The sequence below is a fragment of the Cynoglossus semilaevis genome, chromosome 8, assembly GCF_000523025.1.
Source record: "Cynoglossus semilaevis isolate Cse_v1.0 chromosome 8, Cse_v1.0, whole genome shotgun sequence".
NCBI classification, from domain to species: domain Eukaryota; kingdom Metazoa; phylum Chordata; class Actinopteri; order Pleuronectiformes; family Cynoglossidae; genus Cynoglossus; species Cynoglossus semilaevis.
The window spans coordinates 19,166,754-19,183,212 of NC_024314.1; the positions used below are offsets into that span (position 1 = coordinate 19,166,754).

The window sequence follows — 16,459 nt, forward strand, 5'->3', positions numbered from 1 at the left end:
ACACAAGAGAGGAACAGCAGGAGCGAGATTCCTCTGAAAAACGAATTTAGGGATCAGTCATAGCAGTCTCCAACTTCACCCTCCACCATCTCGACAAAAGCATGCAGTGCATTGAGGTATTTAACAGCTGCGCTGCTCAAAATTTCCTGTTTTTTGGAAAGTACACATTCTTTACTGTCCCCCAGTGCATTTGCAGAAATTGTTTCGGAGTGAAAAAGTTCAGTCCAATCCACTCAGGAGTTTGGTTTCAAATAGAGTTCACATTCTGGTGAGCCACATAAACTTTAACAAAACTAGTCTTGACTGGAATAAAACAGAAAACTGTAAACCAACACCAAAGGCTGAGGGTTCATTGTTTCACGCTGCGAGAAATGAGTGGCAAAGGTGAGAAGAATAAAATCCAACATCTCAACTCCTCGGTTTCTTCTGTTCCAGGCTCTGATCCTGGTGAACAACAAAATCACAGTTATCCACGCCAAGGCCTTCAGCCCTCTGGCTAAGCTGCAGCGTCTCTACCTGTCCAAGAACATGCTGAAGGACATGCCAGCCAACATGCCCAAGAGCCTGCAGGAGCTGCGCATCCACGAGAACGCCATCAGCAAGATCAAAAAGTCCTCCTTCCAGGGCATGTCCCATGTCATTGTCATGGGTAAGACGAACAAAAAACATACATGTTTTACCACCAAGAGCATGAAAGCCAAGGAGCTTGGAGAAGTTTTAATTTTCCAATGTTGGATCACGTAGTCTGAGTTGTGTCCATGAGCTCAACAGGAACCAAAGAAGTCTAGGAGAAAAATAAATCTCACTAGGTTTTAGACCAAAAAAACATTTCTTAATGAGTTTGGAGAGCCTTGGAAAAACTGTTTTGGTCGTGTTGAGGTTGTCATTACTGCCTTAAGAGAAATAGACCGAAGGACAATTGGGGCTTCAGTTAGTTTTCAGATTGCATCATATTCATAATAAATCAGCATCAGGTGGCAGATAAGTTTAAGTATTTTGAGGCGTCAGTAACTGGTGAGCAACACCAATGAGATGCAGCATATTTTGGGTTCAATAAAGCCCCAGGTGGTTCATTGCTGTTATATTGGTTTGATTTATTAATAGCTACTGGCCGTTAAACTGTGTGAGGTTAACAGCAGCATCATCCTCCAGTGCAGGCACCGAGGCATTGATAGTCACAATGTTAGGGTCTCCAGTGCAGGCAGAGAGGCATTGATAGTCACAATGTTAGGGTCAGGTGTTGGAGACTTGCACATGCAAAGTTAAATTTATGAACTGAAAATATGCTGCTCTTCATGAGACTGTGGTGAAATGTGTTGCTTGCCAACAGCAAAGTACTAACAAAGCAGCAACCAAGCACCATTGTCTTCTTCTGCATCTGAGTTGAGTTGCCTTTTACTGAGTCATGCTCCATAGTACTATTGATAGTTTAGGCTGTACCAAAAATTTTAGCCCAGTTTAAACAGACATTTAAACATGGATAAAAACATGGTCATTTTGACTCATCTTGTCGTTTCCATGTTGTAAGAAACTTAATGTCATTATACAGTTCTCAGCTGTTGTTGGGGAGGGTCCCTGTAGTCATGGCCGATGTGAACACTCACAGGTCTGGTTGTACTGTCATTGGCACAGCCACTGTGTCTGTTCAGGCGTCTTGAGTCATTCCAGTGTTTCAGTGTGAGTGTGTCAGTATGACCGTCCTTTGACCATGAATCTGTTTTGCAACACAAGCCCTTTCTCTTGCCCAAGACTTTGTTTATGTGTGACTCAGCTCCATCTTCCCAGAAGGGGAGTTAGGTTAGCTGTGATGTGTTACTGCTGTTCTTTCTTTTCTTCTCTTCTCTTTTGGTGGTTTCACATTTCGTGTAAACACTTTCATCTTTTTCCTTGTTTTTCGGTCAGAGCTTGGATCAAACCCTCTGAAGAGCGCTGGAATCGAAGCCGGCGCTTTTGCCGACCTGAAACGGGTCTCTTACATTCGCATCGCCGACACCAACATCTCAGAGATCCCCAAAGGTACCTGCACAAATATCAGTCAGCTGAGTCAAAACAGAACCTATTCTATCATTTTAATTTACGTCGTACCTAATGTACGTCATGAGCTGCTGAGTTTCTGCTGCTAATCCTCGTCTTCTCCTGCGGGTTGCCAGGTCTGCCCAGCTCCCTGTCTGAGCTCCACCTGGATGGAAACAAAATCACTAAAGTGACAGCAGACAGACTCAAAGGCCTGAAGAACCTGGCTAAGTACTGAAAAATAAAAATGTTCCCCCTTTACAACGCTAATCTGCAGCGGCAAACTGAATTACACATAATTCCTCTCAGATGTCACATTGTTTTTGGGTTTGGAAAACCTGACTTCAACATAGTTCCGAGATTTTTAGCTTTTTACACGACAATTTAAGTAAAACTTTAGCTTTTTTTTTAGGTTTTTGGCAAACTAATATTCTGTCTGTTTTCTGTATTTCTGGTTAACTGACGATGTTTGGCTAGGTTTCAGTGAGGGCTAGCCTTTAGCTAATTTAAATCTAAATTAAATGATGGTTTCTCCAATCAGCTGATTATCTGTTTTTACATCGGCAATCATTAAAATAAACAGATTTTGTTGCCCTTATTACAATACAGTTGGAGCTGTCTGTGGTTTAGAGAACCGTAAGCTAACATAAATTAGCCTGAGCCTAAAACATACACAGATGATTTAATAAATTTCCCAAAAATAAGGAGGTGAAATGTACAAATTCTCCTTTAACAGCCTTTTGAAGTGTTTTTAGTCATTTTTTTTCCATTTTATGTGACTGATTTGAAGGTGATATTCTTAGTCAGTAGATTGGAAAACCTTGTAATGCGGTGGAAAGCATCACAGCTCTGAAGAGGCAGGTTTTCAAACAATGGGATTTAACAGATGCCCTAAGAGCATGATAAAAACAGGATTAATGTGATTTGACTGAAATACACCAGAACTCTTGAAGCTAAAACCTAAACAGCACTTTGAAGCTAATGTAATGACGTTTGCTTATAAAGCTGGGTAGATTGTGTTTATAGGAACATTGCTCAGATTGAGCCAAAGATGCGAGAGAGAACAGAGAAAGCTTTTGTCAGAGTTTTTTTTTTGTTTTTTTTTTTCTAGAACAGAGAAAGCTTTTGTCAGTTTTTTTTTTTGTTTGTTTTTTTTTTGCTGCTGCTGTTTTCTGTTTTTGTGTCTGTTGAAGTGGCTGAAAAACATTTAAACTGTGATTTCTGTTTTCGTGTCTGTTAAAGTGGCTGAAAAACATTTAAACTGTGATTTCCCCATCTTTCTTTCCTTCATCTGTTCAATTAAGATACTCAGAAGGCAGAACCATTCGATTACTATCTTCAAGTTATGTAACAGAAGCACACCGATGTTAGCCTAGCTACAGCAGTTAGCTACTGTGTAATGTTACAAAAAAGATAAAACTACTATAGCAATAATCCATTGACCAAATGGAAGACCAAACTACATTTGTAGCAGTAAAAACCTGGCCACTTCATTGGTTCACGGGAAGACCAAACTACATTTGTAGCAGTAGAAACCTGGCCACTTCATTGGTTCACGGGTCAGATGTTGGACATAGTTCCCCTACATGTTGATATTTACATTTCCCACATCTGCTTTGCACTTGCAGGCTGGGTCTGAGCTACAACGAGGTTAGCTCTGTGGAAAATGGAACCCTGGCCAACATCCCTCACCTGCGTGAGCTGCACCTGGACAACAACGCCCTGACCAGCGTTCCCCCCGGCCTGCCAGATCACAAATACATCCAGGTAAAGTTTCTGAGTAGGACAGGAGAAAACAGACTACAGCATTGACTGTATCTGCTACCATTTAGTTCCAGTAAATTAACTTGTTAATCTCAGCCAGTCAGTGCTGCTCGTTGTCTTACGGCCTGGTCACAGATATTTTATTGTTCCTGATGGAAACCATGCTGGGAAAGTTTACTCCGTTGCATTTCTTTGTTTAGAAAGATTAGGTTCTTGATTAGACGGCTGTGATAATCACTGTCACCTGGATTTACTTGGTTTCTGTTTATAGTGTGGAGTGTAATTAGTCAGTCATACTGTAGGTTATTACAAAAGGTTTTGCCCAAAACATACCGTATATTGAAAAATATGTATGTTTTTATTGAACTAATGAAGAAGTCCGTTTTCTTTGGCTTCCAAAAGTAAAAGTCCATGACACATTTTTTTAATTTAAAAGATGTTGAAATGTTAGCAGATTAGCTTTGGTTTTATTTACTACTTGGGTTTTTTTTGGTGGTATCTATTTTTGAAATTATGATCTGTCCATAAGTAGTAGAATTAGCATAGCAGGCTTAGCGCTGTTGCCCTAGTTTCCCAAAAATAACATGTAATACATAACATGTAAAACGGTAAAAATGTACGGCAGTCATTCACATTGTCATTTGTCAGCACTGTTAGCCACTAGCTGGCGTTGCTAGCATAAGATCATTCTCTCACCAACCCAACAAGCTAAGGCAAGCAGCCAATCAGAGGCAGAGTTGGGCAGGTCATCACAGAACTGTTATAAACCCTTAGTCATCAATAGTTTAAACCACTTAACACAGAAAAACAAGTCCATGAAATATAATAATCTGACTTGGAAACAACCATTGAATGGACCTCCTCCACCTTTAAGCTGCTAACTGCTAATGAATGCGTTTTATCTGCTCTTTTTTTTTTTTATTTCGGCGCCTGCCTCAGTGACTCAGACACAGTATTACTCCATATTTCAGGTCCCCGTTTATTCCTTTTTCTTTTAGTCAAACAACCTCAAGGGAGAATAAATGCTGTTATTCATTTCCTGGCTTAGTATCATCCTGTTTATCTGGAAACAGACTAAATTATTGCCGTCAGTGACAGAAGATTGTTATTATTCAAATCCCTCCACTAGGTGGTCTACCTCCATGCCAACAAGATTTCTGCTGTGGGAACAGGGGACTTCTGTCCTCCTGGCTTCAACACCAAGAAGGCCATGTACTCAGGCATCAGCCTCTTCAGCAACCCCGTGGCCTACTGGGAAGTCCAGCCCGTCACCTTCCGCTGCGTCTTCGACCGCTCCGCCATCCAGCTGGGCAACTACAGGAAGAAGTAGNCCGTGTGTGTGTTTGTGAACAAGTGCGTGAAAGTTTTGTAGAGCGTGCGTGTTTGACTACGAACCCCCCCAGATCCCACACCCAAACACACACCCAAACACACACACACAACACTGACCCCTTACAGACACTGCCCCCCCACACACATGATGACATAATTCAATGACATGCTCATTTCAAAACTTTAGTGGGTGTGGACCTTTAGCTGCGGAGGAGAGTAAGGGTCACATGGGAAAAGAGATCGACTTTTACTGCAGAATTCTGGGATTGCAGTCACGATTCAGAGGTAAAAAGTTCAAATTTTAGGTTTTGAAAGAAGTGTCAAGGGAAAAAAATGAAAGTGCTGGCTATGATCTCGATGTTCTTTGTAAAATAAGTCAGAATTCGTGTCATGAGTCCAGCAAAAAAAGAAAAAAAAATCTCAGAAAAATAAGATACCCAGAACAGTTTACGCAGTGTATAGAATAAAAGAAGTCTGATTTTTCTTTTTTCAGAATTCTTCAATTCTAAAACAAAACTGTGCATTTTGTGACTTTAATACTAATATTTTGAAATATAATTAGAAATAAAACAATCTCAGAATTCTGTGGAAACAAAGGTACATTTCTATTTTTCTTCCAAAATCCCAACTACTTTGTTTAAAAATGACATCTGTCCCTGATCCTCTTCCAAATTAAACCCAACATATCATTTTTCAATATTTAGCTTTAAAGTTGGTGCAAACACTACATACGTACACAGCTTACAGCCAACGCTGGCCATTTACAAAGGTGATGCTCTCACTCACAGCACAGGTATAATACAGTAGGACCAAGCATTAACTTTGCAAATATAATCTCACTTTAATGTTGTAACACTATTTCCCCAGGCAAACAGATGTAATATCTCGTTCTCTCAGCAGAATAAGGAATTTTAATGTGATATAACCCAGTTTTGGACCAGCACACCTTGTCGGACATGGAATGAAAAAAAAAAATATATGGCTGACCTGTAGAGCAGGCAGAACGGGGTTTAAAATGTGTTTTTTTTTTTTATAAAACCTTTAACACCTGGTATAACTAGAATGTATTAGATATTACCTGTGTACTAGGAATGGCATTCCCAGTGTATGACTACCACGCTGCACTCCGTGAAAAGGAACCTTCTATTTGTATTGTGCTCAATTCAAGTAGAGATATAAAAAAAAAAAAATCAGACACCGTGACTCTCCATCACGATGGTGATTTCTTGTGTTTGTAATCTTCATCACATTCCATCTCCTGCTCTTCGTCTGCCACTGTTTGTTTGTCGAGAAAAGACGGAAAAAAAGGTCAAACGGCTTCTAAAAGTGTAGAATAATAAACTATATACGACTCCAGCAAATGCCATTCCCAAAGATTTATATGCATGCTCTTTTTTTTAAATTTGTTTGTTTGTTTGTCTGTTTTTAAATTCCATTGCAACTTGAATTTGGTGCTTTCTGGAATCGCTTGTTAATGCCTGTATGTACTGTATGTCCCTCGTTTTTTGTTTTTCTCTGCCCATCGTTCCTCTCTCTCTCTCTCTCTCTCTCGCTCTCTCTCTCATGTGTTTCTTTTACAAGTACAGCAGAAAATGGAGGGTGCATTTGGACTGGCATGCCCATTAGCACCCACGCTGGTATGAATGTTGTATGTATAGACGCTGTATATAAATGCTGTATAAAAAAAAAAAAAAATTCTCATCACTTAAAGGCACGAGCACTTACCATAGCGCAGACGTAATATATCAGCAAATAAAAAGGTGTTTTTTCTTTCTCTCCCTCCCTCCCTCCCCGCTCCCTCCCTTCTTTCCTCCCTCCCACGGAAGCAAGGGCTCCAGCTAAGGTGTCCTGAACAAAATAAAATTACTAATGGAAAAAGATTTTTGAATTTGCCTTCCTGGGCTGACATGTGACGTCCGGAGTGTCCGTATGGGCCAAACTGGCTCAACCCAATGTGGACTCAGACCATTTGAAACCAGTTTCTAAACACGTGTTCATTTCCCACCACCATATGGGGCTCATATGGACAAGGACTGGCTGGGACTTGTGCTGTATGTATGAGAAGGAGTACTACTGCACAGATAGATGTTCCTACAGGAACTGCTGTAGTATTTGGCTTCACTCTGAGGAGGATGCCGAGGTAAAAATGTACTCGGGTGAGGATTCCTTGCAGTACACTTACAGGTGTGAAAAAAAACATTTAGGCGTTCATAATAAATGCTCATACAATTCTTTCTAATTGTTAAGTATTGCAGTGATTCTCACGGGATTTGTGTTTGAAAGTACACATCAAGGTAGTATTTTCTGTATCTTCACACTGGAGTTTATTGGTTTATTATATTCAGGTGTGGTTCACACTCCATACATCATCAGGCTTCTGCTACATGTGCCAGTGTGAAGCGTTTGCCCAAAGGCGTCAGTGCTGTCAGTGTCAATGCAGATGTGGTTCCTTGCAAGTCCGGGGCTGCGTTTCTGCAAGTCGAGCTTTTGGAATCTGTTCATGATTAATGGTGTCTCCAAATTTTGGAACCACCTACTTGCTGAGCTTTGGCGAAGAAGAGCCTAGAAGAAACAACGCAAGTGCAGTTCCACGTGAATGGAACTCTGCAGGAAGGTCAATGGTCGTCCGAAAGTGGGTCGGACGCCTTCAGAGAAAGGAAGGAAGGTCAATGGGAAAGTGGGTCGGACGCCTTCAGAGAAAGAGTGACACCACGCACAAGAAAAGACGCAGCACCCAAGCGTCAATTAATTTTCTTCTTTTTTTTTTTTTTTTTTTGAGAGGTAGAAGATCCAATAGGAATCTCACGGGGCATTTTCCAAGGCAGCTGTCAACAAGATAGAAAATAGAAAACCTCAAATCTGTCTTCAGTTAAACTTCTATTAATCACTTTCACACTAATCACTTTCATTCTCGTATGCTTCCTTTAGACAAAGCTCTGCTTCCTGTCATCTGATAACAATAAATCACACAGCAGATGTTGCAACGCACAGAGGCTGCATTCAATAATCCAGGTGAGGAAGTCATCAGGGTTAGATTCTGCGTGCGGGATTCGATCCGAGTGTTGAGCAGGTATGAGTGGGCACTGGACACCGTTTATAAAACTGTCCTGCTGGAGGAGTCATTGTAGGAAACCTGAGATGTGGCTGCTTATTTCTACAGTGCTTTGGCTCAGAGTCCATATATTTAATCAATTTCCCAGGAAAACAGATTTTAAAAATAGGCAATGCCTGTGTGTAATTATCGTTTGTTGTTATAAATGGCTTCCTGGATACTTTTATCAGAACATTTAATCAAGTTTTTTTTTGGGGGGGGCGGCAGCTAACTTTAAGCTATTGTTGTTATTGTTATTAACAGACCCTGAGCTATTTCTGGCCTGGATTCTCTTCACTTGAGTTTGTTTTGGCTAACATTTAAGATTTGCTTAGGGCTAATTTGAAATCATTAGTGTGGCCATGTTTTTTGCTTTGCTTTATTTTTCTTTGCTCTGCTTTTGTCTTGGCATTGCTGTGTTGTACGATAACTTTTCACCTTTGGTCAAATAACGTTTAGATTCTTTATTCTGTACCTTAATGTTTTACATTGAAATTCATCTTTCATCAGAATAGAAGAGAGCGAAAAGTTCCCTAACGTTAGCCTACAATACAAAAATAGCTAATTATAGCTAGCATTACTGAAAGGTTGGTGATGGCTGTGGCATTTAGGAATAACACAGTTACAAAGATGAGAGGACGTTGGGATGGTAGCTAAAAAACTAACATAATTTGACAAACATTAGCTAAAATAGCTACTAATAAATACAATTATTGATTGTTTGTGGAACATTAGCATGGAAGTAGCTTTTTCTTGGATCATAACTTAGTAAACAAACCCTAAGCAACAAGGTAAGTCCAAAAGTAGAAAGAAGTGTAAATTCACTCATGTTTATTTGGTGGAAAATTTTAAAAGGATAAACTTCACTCCAGCTAACAGAAAATGAGCATTAAATTGGCCAATGAGGAGAGAAGCTGGAGTGGAAGTCAACATTGTTAGCTAGGTAGTAGATTTGAATATATAATCCAAATAAAGGGGTAAAATAATTAATTAAAAAGTGTATTTACTCTTATTTTAACTTTTGTCATTGACAGTGAACCCTTTGAATCATGGGACACATTTTTAGTGTAGAGTTTATCCCAGAAAAGGAAACGCTTCGTTATATCTGGCTCTAAATCTAACCACTCTGATATGACTCGGCTCTGTGTCATTTTTCCAGACTGAAAAGCTTCAGTGTTCAAGCGCTGCGCAGCAAACATCCATCTGACGCCCCCATGTGGTGGTGCCTGGAACAACTATTTCTATTTTCCTTGCAACCCGATTCCCCTATCTGACAGGGCATCAGCGCTGAAACAGAGCTGTTTCTTTAGGCTCGCTGCCAGTGTTTGTGTGTTTTGATGCGTAACAGCCTTTTTTAAAAACACTTTTTCCACCTGTGTGTGTGTGTGTGTGTGTGTGTAGCATGATAAAGTAAGTGTCTTGTGGCGCTTCTGTGACCAAAGTAACCTGAGCAGCTTGACTGTGTCAGAACGAAGAGACAGGGAAAAGACTTCTTCTGTGAAAGCATCTGTGCCACAGATTGAGGCAAGTGCTGGTTTTCAAGACCGAACATGAATCAAAAACGGCCACATGTGGAAATTAAACCTGTCTGATCTGTAACGTGAGAGAAGAAATGCATTTTTAATAATCCCATTAACATCACAAGAACATGTTGAAATCCTTTAAAAAATATTAAAATATTTCTTGCAATATTTAAAAAGTTCTTGCGAATCTGGAATCACTTGAAATTGTCCTTAGCGTGATGTTTTTTAAACGTTTTTTAACTGTTAACAAATACTATGTCCATTAAACTTCTATAACAGGTAAAACTGAAAAAAAAAAAAAAACAAAGTTCAAGTTGTTTATTTATAGTACACTAAAAGATTGCAATCTGACCGTACCACTACAGTGGCTAATTATGTTAGCTAGTGACTAGCAAACTGAGCTAACTAAAAATGAATAAATGAATTAGAAAACATGACCTAAATACAGTAAGGGTAGAGTTTGAGAAACGAAATGCAAGAATTTGACACTATTTTAAAGTAACCTTGAGATTGGAGTCTGAAAGTTGAAAAAGATTCTTTTGATATCTGTTAGGTTAGCCAAATTATTACTACAAAATAAATTCCAGAATAGGTCCAGAAAACTGCTATTAAATGGCAGAAAAGGTGCTAAATATAAGCCAAAACACTAGAAGTCACAAATAGACAAAAATAGGTGTAAAGTATTAGTAAGATATCTTAGAATATAGTGTAGCATACCTGAACTAGCTATAAGTTACTTTGGATGGATAACAAATATATCACAGTGATTAAGTAGAAGTGAATTTAAAAATTGCTAAAAGCTAGTAACCCTCGTTACAAACCTTTGGGTCTGAACCCTGGTGGAAGCTGTGTGCATGTACATGCGATCCTGTGAGAGCAGGTGATGAAATCATTAGTCCAGCTCATGGAAGATCTTAAGTCTTAAGAACCGTGCGACCACATGGTCGGAGCAGGCGGTGGTGTCTGAGTGATGTCTGGGGTTTTTATTAGAAGCTTCTGTGTGTCTGTGCCAAGAGGGTCCAAAAATATCTCGCTTTGCCAGGAGACATGCTCGGTTCATCCATGTGCCGTCGGATCACGTGCATTTTTTATTTTCCTCATTCGTGCTGTAATGTGTGCTGAGGATTGACGGAGCAGCTCTGCGATCAGAAGGATAGATCCTGATAGTTTTGCGATATAGATATATTTTTAACGCATCAATCAAACACCTTTCTCAGAAAAGTTGCTATACTTACAACTACAGTCCGTCATTGTCAAGTGATAATCATTTAAAGTCGGGCAAAATCATTTTCAAGCAAAGTAACTTAGATTAGCACCGTAAGTTGATCTCTGGGTCGTGTCCCTAACTCTCTGCTTCTTGGTGTACTATTGGCATTAAACAAAGAGACAGGCCTAGACTGCAGGCAGGCCAGTGAAACACACACTCCATGTCTATGTAACCATGTCTTTGTTTTTAAAATCGGTCAATGGAGATAGAGGGCCACACTGTGGCAGAAATGGTAGCTGGTTTGGATTAGCAGCAAGAAAATCAACTCTGTTGTCTTGACTCCTGGTGTCTGTGTAGGGAGTACGATGTCGGTGACGTTCTCCCACACATTCAAAAACCGTCAAAAACATGCAATTTCAAGCTAAAGGTTTACTGTAGATATATAGCAAGGAGTCGCTAAAAATTGTAGCTCAAAGTTAGCCAAAAAGATAATAATAGTTTAGCCCAAACATTTTATCCAAAATTCTTATTTCTTAAATAACAGTAGTCCCAAAGAAATTGTTATAAAAATTCTAAATGCATAGCTAAAGTGCAACTAAACTGCACTAGGAGGCGCCATTAAGTATCGAGATATTGAAGTTAAAAATGGTTGAAAGTTAGCCAATAACAAGACAACTGTTTTAAAAAAACAGGCTTAAAATATGTAGTGACTGCATTGCAGAACGAGAGATAGGCTAGCTGAGGTAGCTAATCTCGCTACAAATAAAGCTAAAATTGCTCATCAATGGAAGGAAAATTGTTCATTCATCATGAAAATAGACGGCTAAACGTCTTATTAGAAATGTGGCCACGGGGTTCCAAACCCACCCGACAATGTGGTTTCTACGGTCATGTCTGAGGACCGTAGTCGACGGGTCATCCAGACACATGGCCCTGGTCTGGACACGGACACTGTCGTGTGGGGTGCAGCAAATGGAGCCTGGTAGGTCTTCCTGGTGCGGTTTAGCTGGTTTCAACCTAGAGGGTCCGTCTTGTGCCCCCGTAACGTCAATGGATGCCAGATGTGTTACGTCTGTGATGCGTGGTGTTACGTAAGGTTTCATAACACACGGCACCTACTATCACTACTACCCACTTGGCTTACATAAGCCAATCAGACTATCATCTCCACACAGGTCGAACCCCTGTTATGTCATCACCATCTGCTCCGTCCTCCCAGACTGAAACCCCCTTCGTCAGCGATCTGCCTAAAAACATTTATTTCCCTGAGGTCGCTGTGTTTTCACCTCAGTGTTTCTGTGTGAAACCAGACTTAAGTTGTTCCAGGTTGGTCATGGAAAAAAACAAACATTCTGTCGTTCTGCTTAGTCACCGTGCCTTTCTCCATGACCGTGTTGACGTCTGTCTCACTCCACTCACATCCTTTCCATTGGACCAGATGGCAGACGTTGACTTTTCCCGACACTTTTTCTCCTGACACGTTTGTTTGTGCTTAATTTGTAACTTGTTTGGTTTCTCTTAATGATGCCAAAGTGGGGAGATTTGCAGTTTTGCATTTCACCACGATTTGCATCACATTTTATTGTGTCGGTCGTAGATTTCCACCAGACTGCGACATAATAAGTAGCAGAAAGGATTTAATGGATTTGGTGGGATTAAGATTCTCAAATGTCGGCCATGTTGTCAAACCCATGAATTTTGTGTTCGCCTCTCAGGCTGTGGTTGTTGAAGACAGGCCTTCTTAGTTTCACATTGGTTTAGGTTGACTGCTTTGAACCTTCCAAGGATGATCTTCAGATGGTTTCTCCTTCTTCTTTGCCTCTTCCTACTCTAGTTGGTCTTTCTTGTAGTTCTAGATGTTACTCTTCTTTCTACCTTCGTCTTCTCCTTGTTTACTCCGTCCTCGTTATTGTTGTTCCAGTTCTTGTCACCTTTCTCCTGCTATTCCACCTAGTGTTTTGTTCTGCTTCTACGAACTGAGATTTGTGCGGTTCCTGAATGAATTTGTTGATTGGTTCTTGATTATTTTATTCTGTATACAGTGTTCCCTCTTTACATCGCGGTTCTCCTTTCGCTCCCTCAGTACATCGCAGATTTTTTTTTAAATCCAATCCTTTATTTTTGGCTTTTAAAATGTGGATTCTCATCCTTTATTTTTGGCTTTAAAAATATGGATTCTCATTTTGAAATAAACACATTTGCGAACCATCGCTGGTAGCTTTGTTTAACTATTATTACTACTATTTTTCCCATTTCGTGGTGGGTCTTGGAACGTAACTACCACGATAGGAGAGGGACCACTGTTTTACAGTTGTTACATCTATTGTTAATAAAGTGTTGAAGTGTAAAAAAAATCTTCTTCTTCTTCTTTCTCTTTTTTGGGCTTTGGAAATCACTTGGAACTTTGTCAGCAGCAGATTTTACGGGCTCCCCTTTGGAAATCACTTGTTGGAACTTTGTCAGCAGCAGATTTTACATTTTATTCACACAAACGCAACAACAACAACAGCAAAAAACATCCTCTAACTGAATGTGATTGTAGTGAAATGAAACACAGCCTTCAGCTCTTTCTTTCAGACGTCTCTGGAAATTGAAAACTTGGAGTCAGAATGTGAAGAATGAAGATCTTTCCACCCATTGTGGCAGCAGAGAGTGGGCTGGGAGTATAATAACAGACCACACTGCGACCAATTACATCCAGTCGTCAGTTCTCAGCAGGTTCTGACGGCGTGACTGATGCCCAGCAGCAAATGGGAGAAACATTTGGCCACTTTTTCGGCCTTTTCACCATAGCTGTGTTGGTGTTTCTCTATTCTAGGGTTTTATCCATTTTTACTAAGTAAAACTTTAAGTTAAGTTTAGCTTTTACCGATTTCTTTTCACTATAGGTGTGTTCTCTATTCTAGGGTTTTGTCCATTTTTACTAAGTAAAAGTTTAAGTTAAGTTTAGCTTTTACCGATTTACTGGAGTGAACTTTTGGCTGTACAGCTTATAAAAAAACAGTTCCAGTTCTCCCCACACGTGGGCTAACTGTTGGTTCTCGTAGAACTATCTTGACCTAATAGTTGTACTATAAGTATTTTTAAGTGTATTTACAAAATAATATTTTTTTTGCTAGCTTTTGATCGCATTGTTTCCTTTCTTTGCTATTTTTTACCTAATTAGCATGTTTGCTAACTAAAGCTAACAAATTTGCTTGAACTTATCTATAGCTGTATCTCACTATATTATATAGATATTATAGCTTTTAGATTAATAAATAAGTATTTATTTTGGCTATCTTGAGCTATTGCTTATGTTTTAGTTAACTCGTCTATATTTACATATTCTGAAGCTAAATCATTTATCACTTTGCTTATGTCTTGGCTTCAAAAAGTTTTAGGCTGTTTGGATTTTTTGCCAAGATGGTATTTCTTTTTGCTAATATTTACACATTAAACTCTGTATTGATATATTTCTTTGCAAACTTTTTGTAATCTGAGCTAACTTCTGTTAGAAACACGTTTTTTCTAGTTTCTTTTCCTTTGTTGAAAAACAGAAGAGAAGGAATGTCTGCATCATGTGTTACGCAAGTCTGGCTGCCTCTTAAAACCTTTTGGTCAGATTTTCCAAAGCTGTTCACAGCTTGAGCAGCACAGTCGAATTTAGTCTACATCATCTCCGGCGTCTGGGTTAAACGGCGGCCAGAAATCATTTTTAATATTTTTCCAGACATCACTTTTCCTGTGTGTCTTCTTTGTTAATTTTTTCCATTGGTGCACAATATTCCCCAATAAGAACGTGAGCTCGCAAACACTGTGGAGGGAAAATTAATGGAAGCATGAAACGCCGAGTGAAAAGTTTAAGGTAAACAATTTGCCTGTTTTTGTGGTCGGATTTTCTTACGTCTTGTTGCACCTGCTCACGGCCAGTCACAGCCGCAGTCTCTGGATGATGCTCCAACGGACACTTTTCACTGATGTCATCCTCAATTTCTATGAGTCTTGACTGGCTGCAGGGAGGAGAGGCCTTTTCTCAACCTCCCCCCTCCTCCCCCTTTCTGTCTCTCCATCTACCCCTCTCTCTCTCTCTCTCTCTTTTTCCCCCCTCTCTCTCTGTCTCTCCTCCCCTTCTCTCCTTCTTTCTCTGTTTTCCTCCAGAGACTTGCAGTTTTTTGACCACACTGTTCTTACCTACTGGCCCACCACCCCATTCACACGCTAAGAGAGAAGCACAGGTAAGCCTGCACGCTCACTGTGATTTCCTGTTTGATCATTTATTAGATCTGCTTTCCGGGATTGAAATCATTGGCAGTCCCTGCTGACTTTTGGGAATGGGATGGTGCTGCAAACAGAGGAGGCTGGGACACCAGTGCATGGAGCAAAAAAAAAAAGAAGAAAAAAAAAATAGTGCATGGAGCAAAAAAAAAAGAAGAAAAAAAAGATGACTTTTATGCTTTGAATATTGAATAAATGACAAGAAAATTGCATTATCTCCGAGCGTGCATGTGTTTATTGATACCAAGTGGCGTTCTAAGCTCTGTTAGATCAGTCTTGGTGACTTTGGTCTGTGGAAAATTATCTGCTGCCCTTGGACCCAATGTCTGTCTGCATTTTTCCATGGATCTGGAATCCATTATTTTGGTCTTTCATTGTCTGTCAGGGTGATTTTGCACAGATATGGACATTGTGGTCTGGCTGTAGTTTGTATATATATATGTGTGTATATATTGAATTCTCACAATGTATGTGACAATAGACCAATCTGCAATCTTTGATATATTTATTTATATATATGCATACATAGCAAATACGTATATATGTAAATATATGATTGCTTTTTATGGCAAACAAAAAGCAAAATCTGCCTTTTTTTCTGTTTGCATAAGCAGAAACCCTCAAGATGTGGCGAACATTCATTACAGTGACTGCTTGAAACATCTGCAATGCATTATTGCTCCCATTGTTGTTTGATGGATCAGAGCGATAGATGGATCGCTGCTGCAATCTGAGCAGTTTGGTATGTGGATTCAGGAATGTAGGATTTTCTGGTGTCCAGTTGGTGGATGTGGATTTTCGACTGATTGATGATGTGCTCTTAAAGGAGTGGGTGTGGCAGTGGGATGGGGATCGTGTTGGTGGGAGGCAGGATGAACATCATTTTCAGTCTACAAGGAAGGAGTCATTTTTACTCCCACCTTCTCCGTCCTCTGATGGAATTTTGAAATTGAGACCTTTTTTCCAGCTTGTTCTTCAATCAGAGCAGCATTTCTTGGCCTGGTGGTTTTATTCTAGGGATATATTGATATAATAGATGTTTCCAGAAAACAGACTTTGATAAGAGGACAATTGTTAGCCTGCTTGGCCTATGACTAGGAAGACGTTTGTTAGCCAATCAGCATAAGCACTTTGTAGCTGGGAAACAAAAAACTAGGTTGTAAACCATATTTTTGTGAGAAAAAAACTGGTGAAAAACTATTTTAATGAGGAAGGGACCTCCTGAGATCTCGTTCAATTGTGTTCAGAAATGCTAAAAAAAAAAAAAAAAAA

At 39.7% G+C, this 16,459-nt stretch overlaps 2 protein-coding genes across 2 annotated transcripts in view; both read left to right on the forward strand.

Moving 5' to 3' along the window:
* Positions 1 to 5,109, forward strand: part of LOC103382665 (decorin-like) — a 10,469-nt gene extending 5,360 nt beyond the window's left edge. Inside the window, exons 3-7 of the mRNA XM_008315522.3 lie at positions 436 to 649; positions 1,903 to 2,016; positions 2,151 to 2,244; positions 3,642 to 3,780; positions 4,907 to 5,109. Of these exons, the coding sequence (XP_008313744.1) occupies positions 436 to 649; positions 1,903 to 2,016; positions 2,151 to 2,244; positions 3,642 to 3,780; positions 4,907 to 5,107 (762 nt within the window). The 3' untranslated portion in view covers positions 5,108 to 5,109. The remainder of the gene's footprint in view (positions 1 to 435; positions 650 to 1,902; positions 2,017 to 2,150; positions 2,245 to 3,641; positions 3,781 to 4,906) is intronic.
* A 9,915-nt stretch (positions 5,110 to 15,024) lies between these two features.
* lum (lumican) overlaps positions 15,025 to 16,459 on the forward strand; it is a 4,626-nt gene continuing 3,191 nt past the window's right edge. The window contains exon 1 of the mRNA XM_008315526.3: positions 15,025 to 15,147. The gene's annotated coding sequence lies outside the window, so the exon portion shown is untranslated. The remainder of the gene's footprint in view (positions 15,148 to 16,459) is intronic.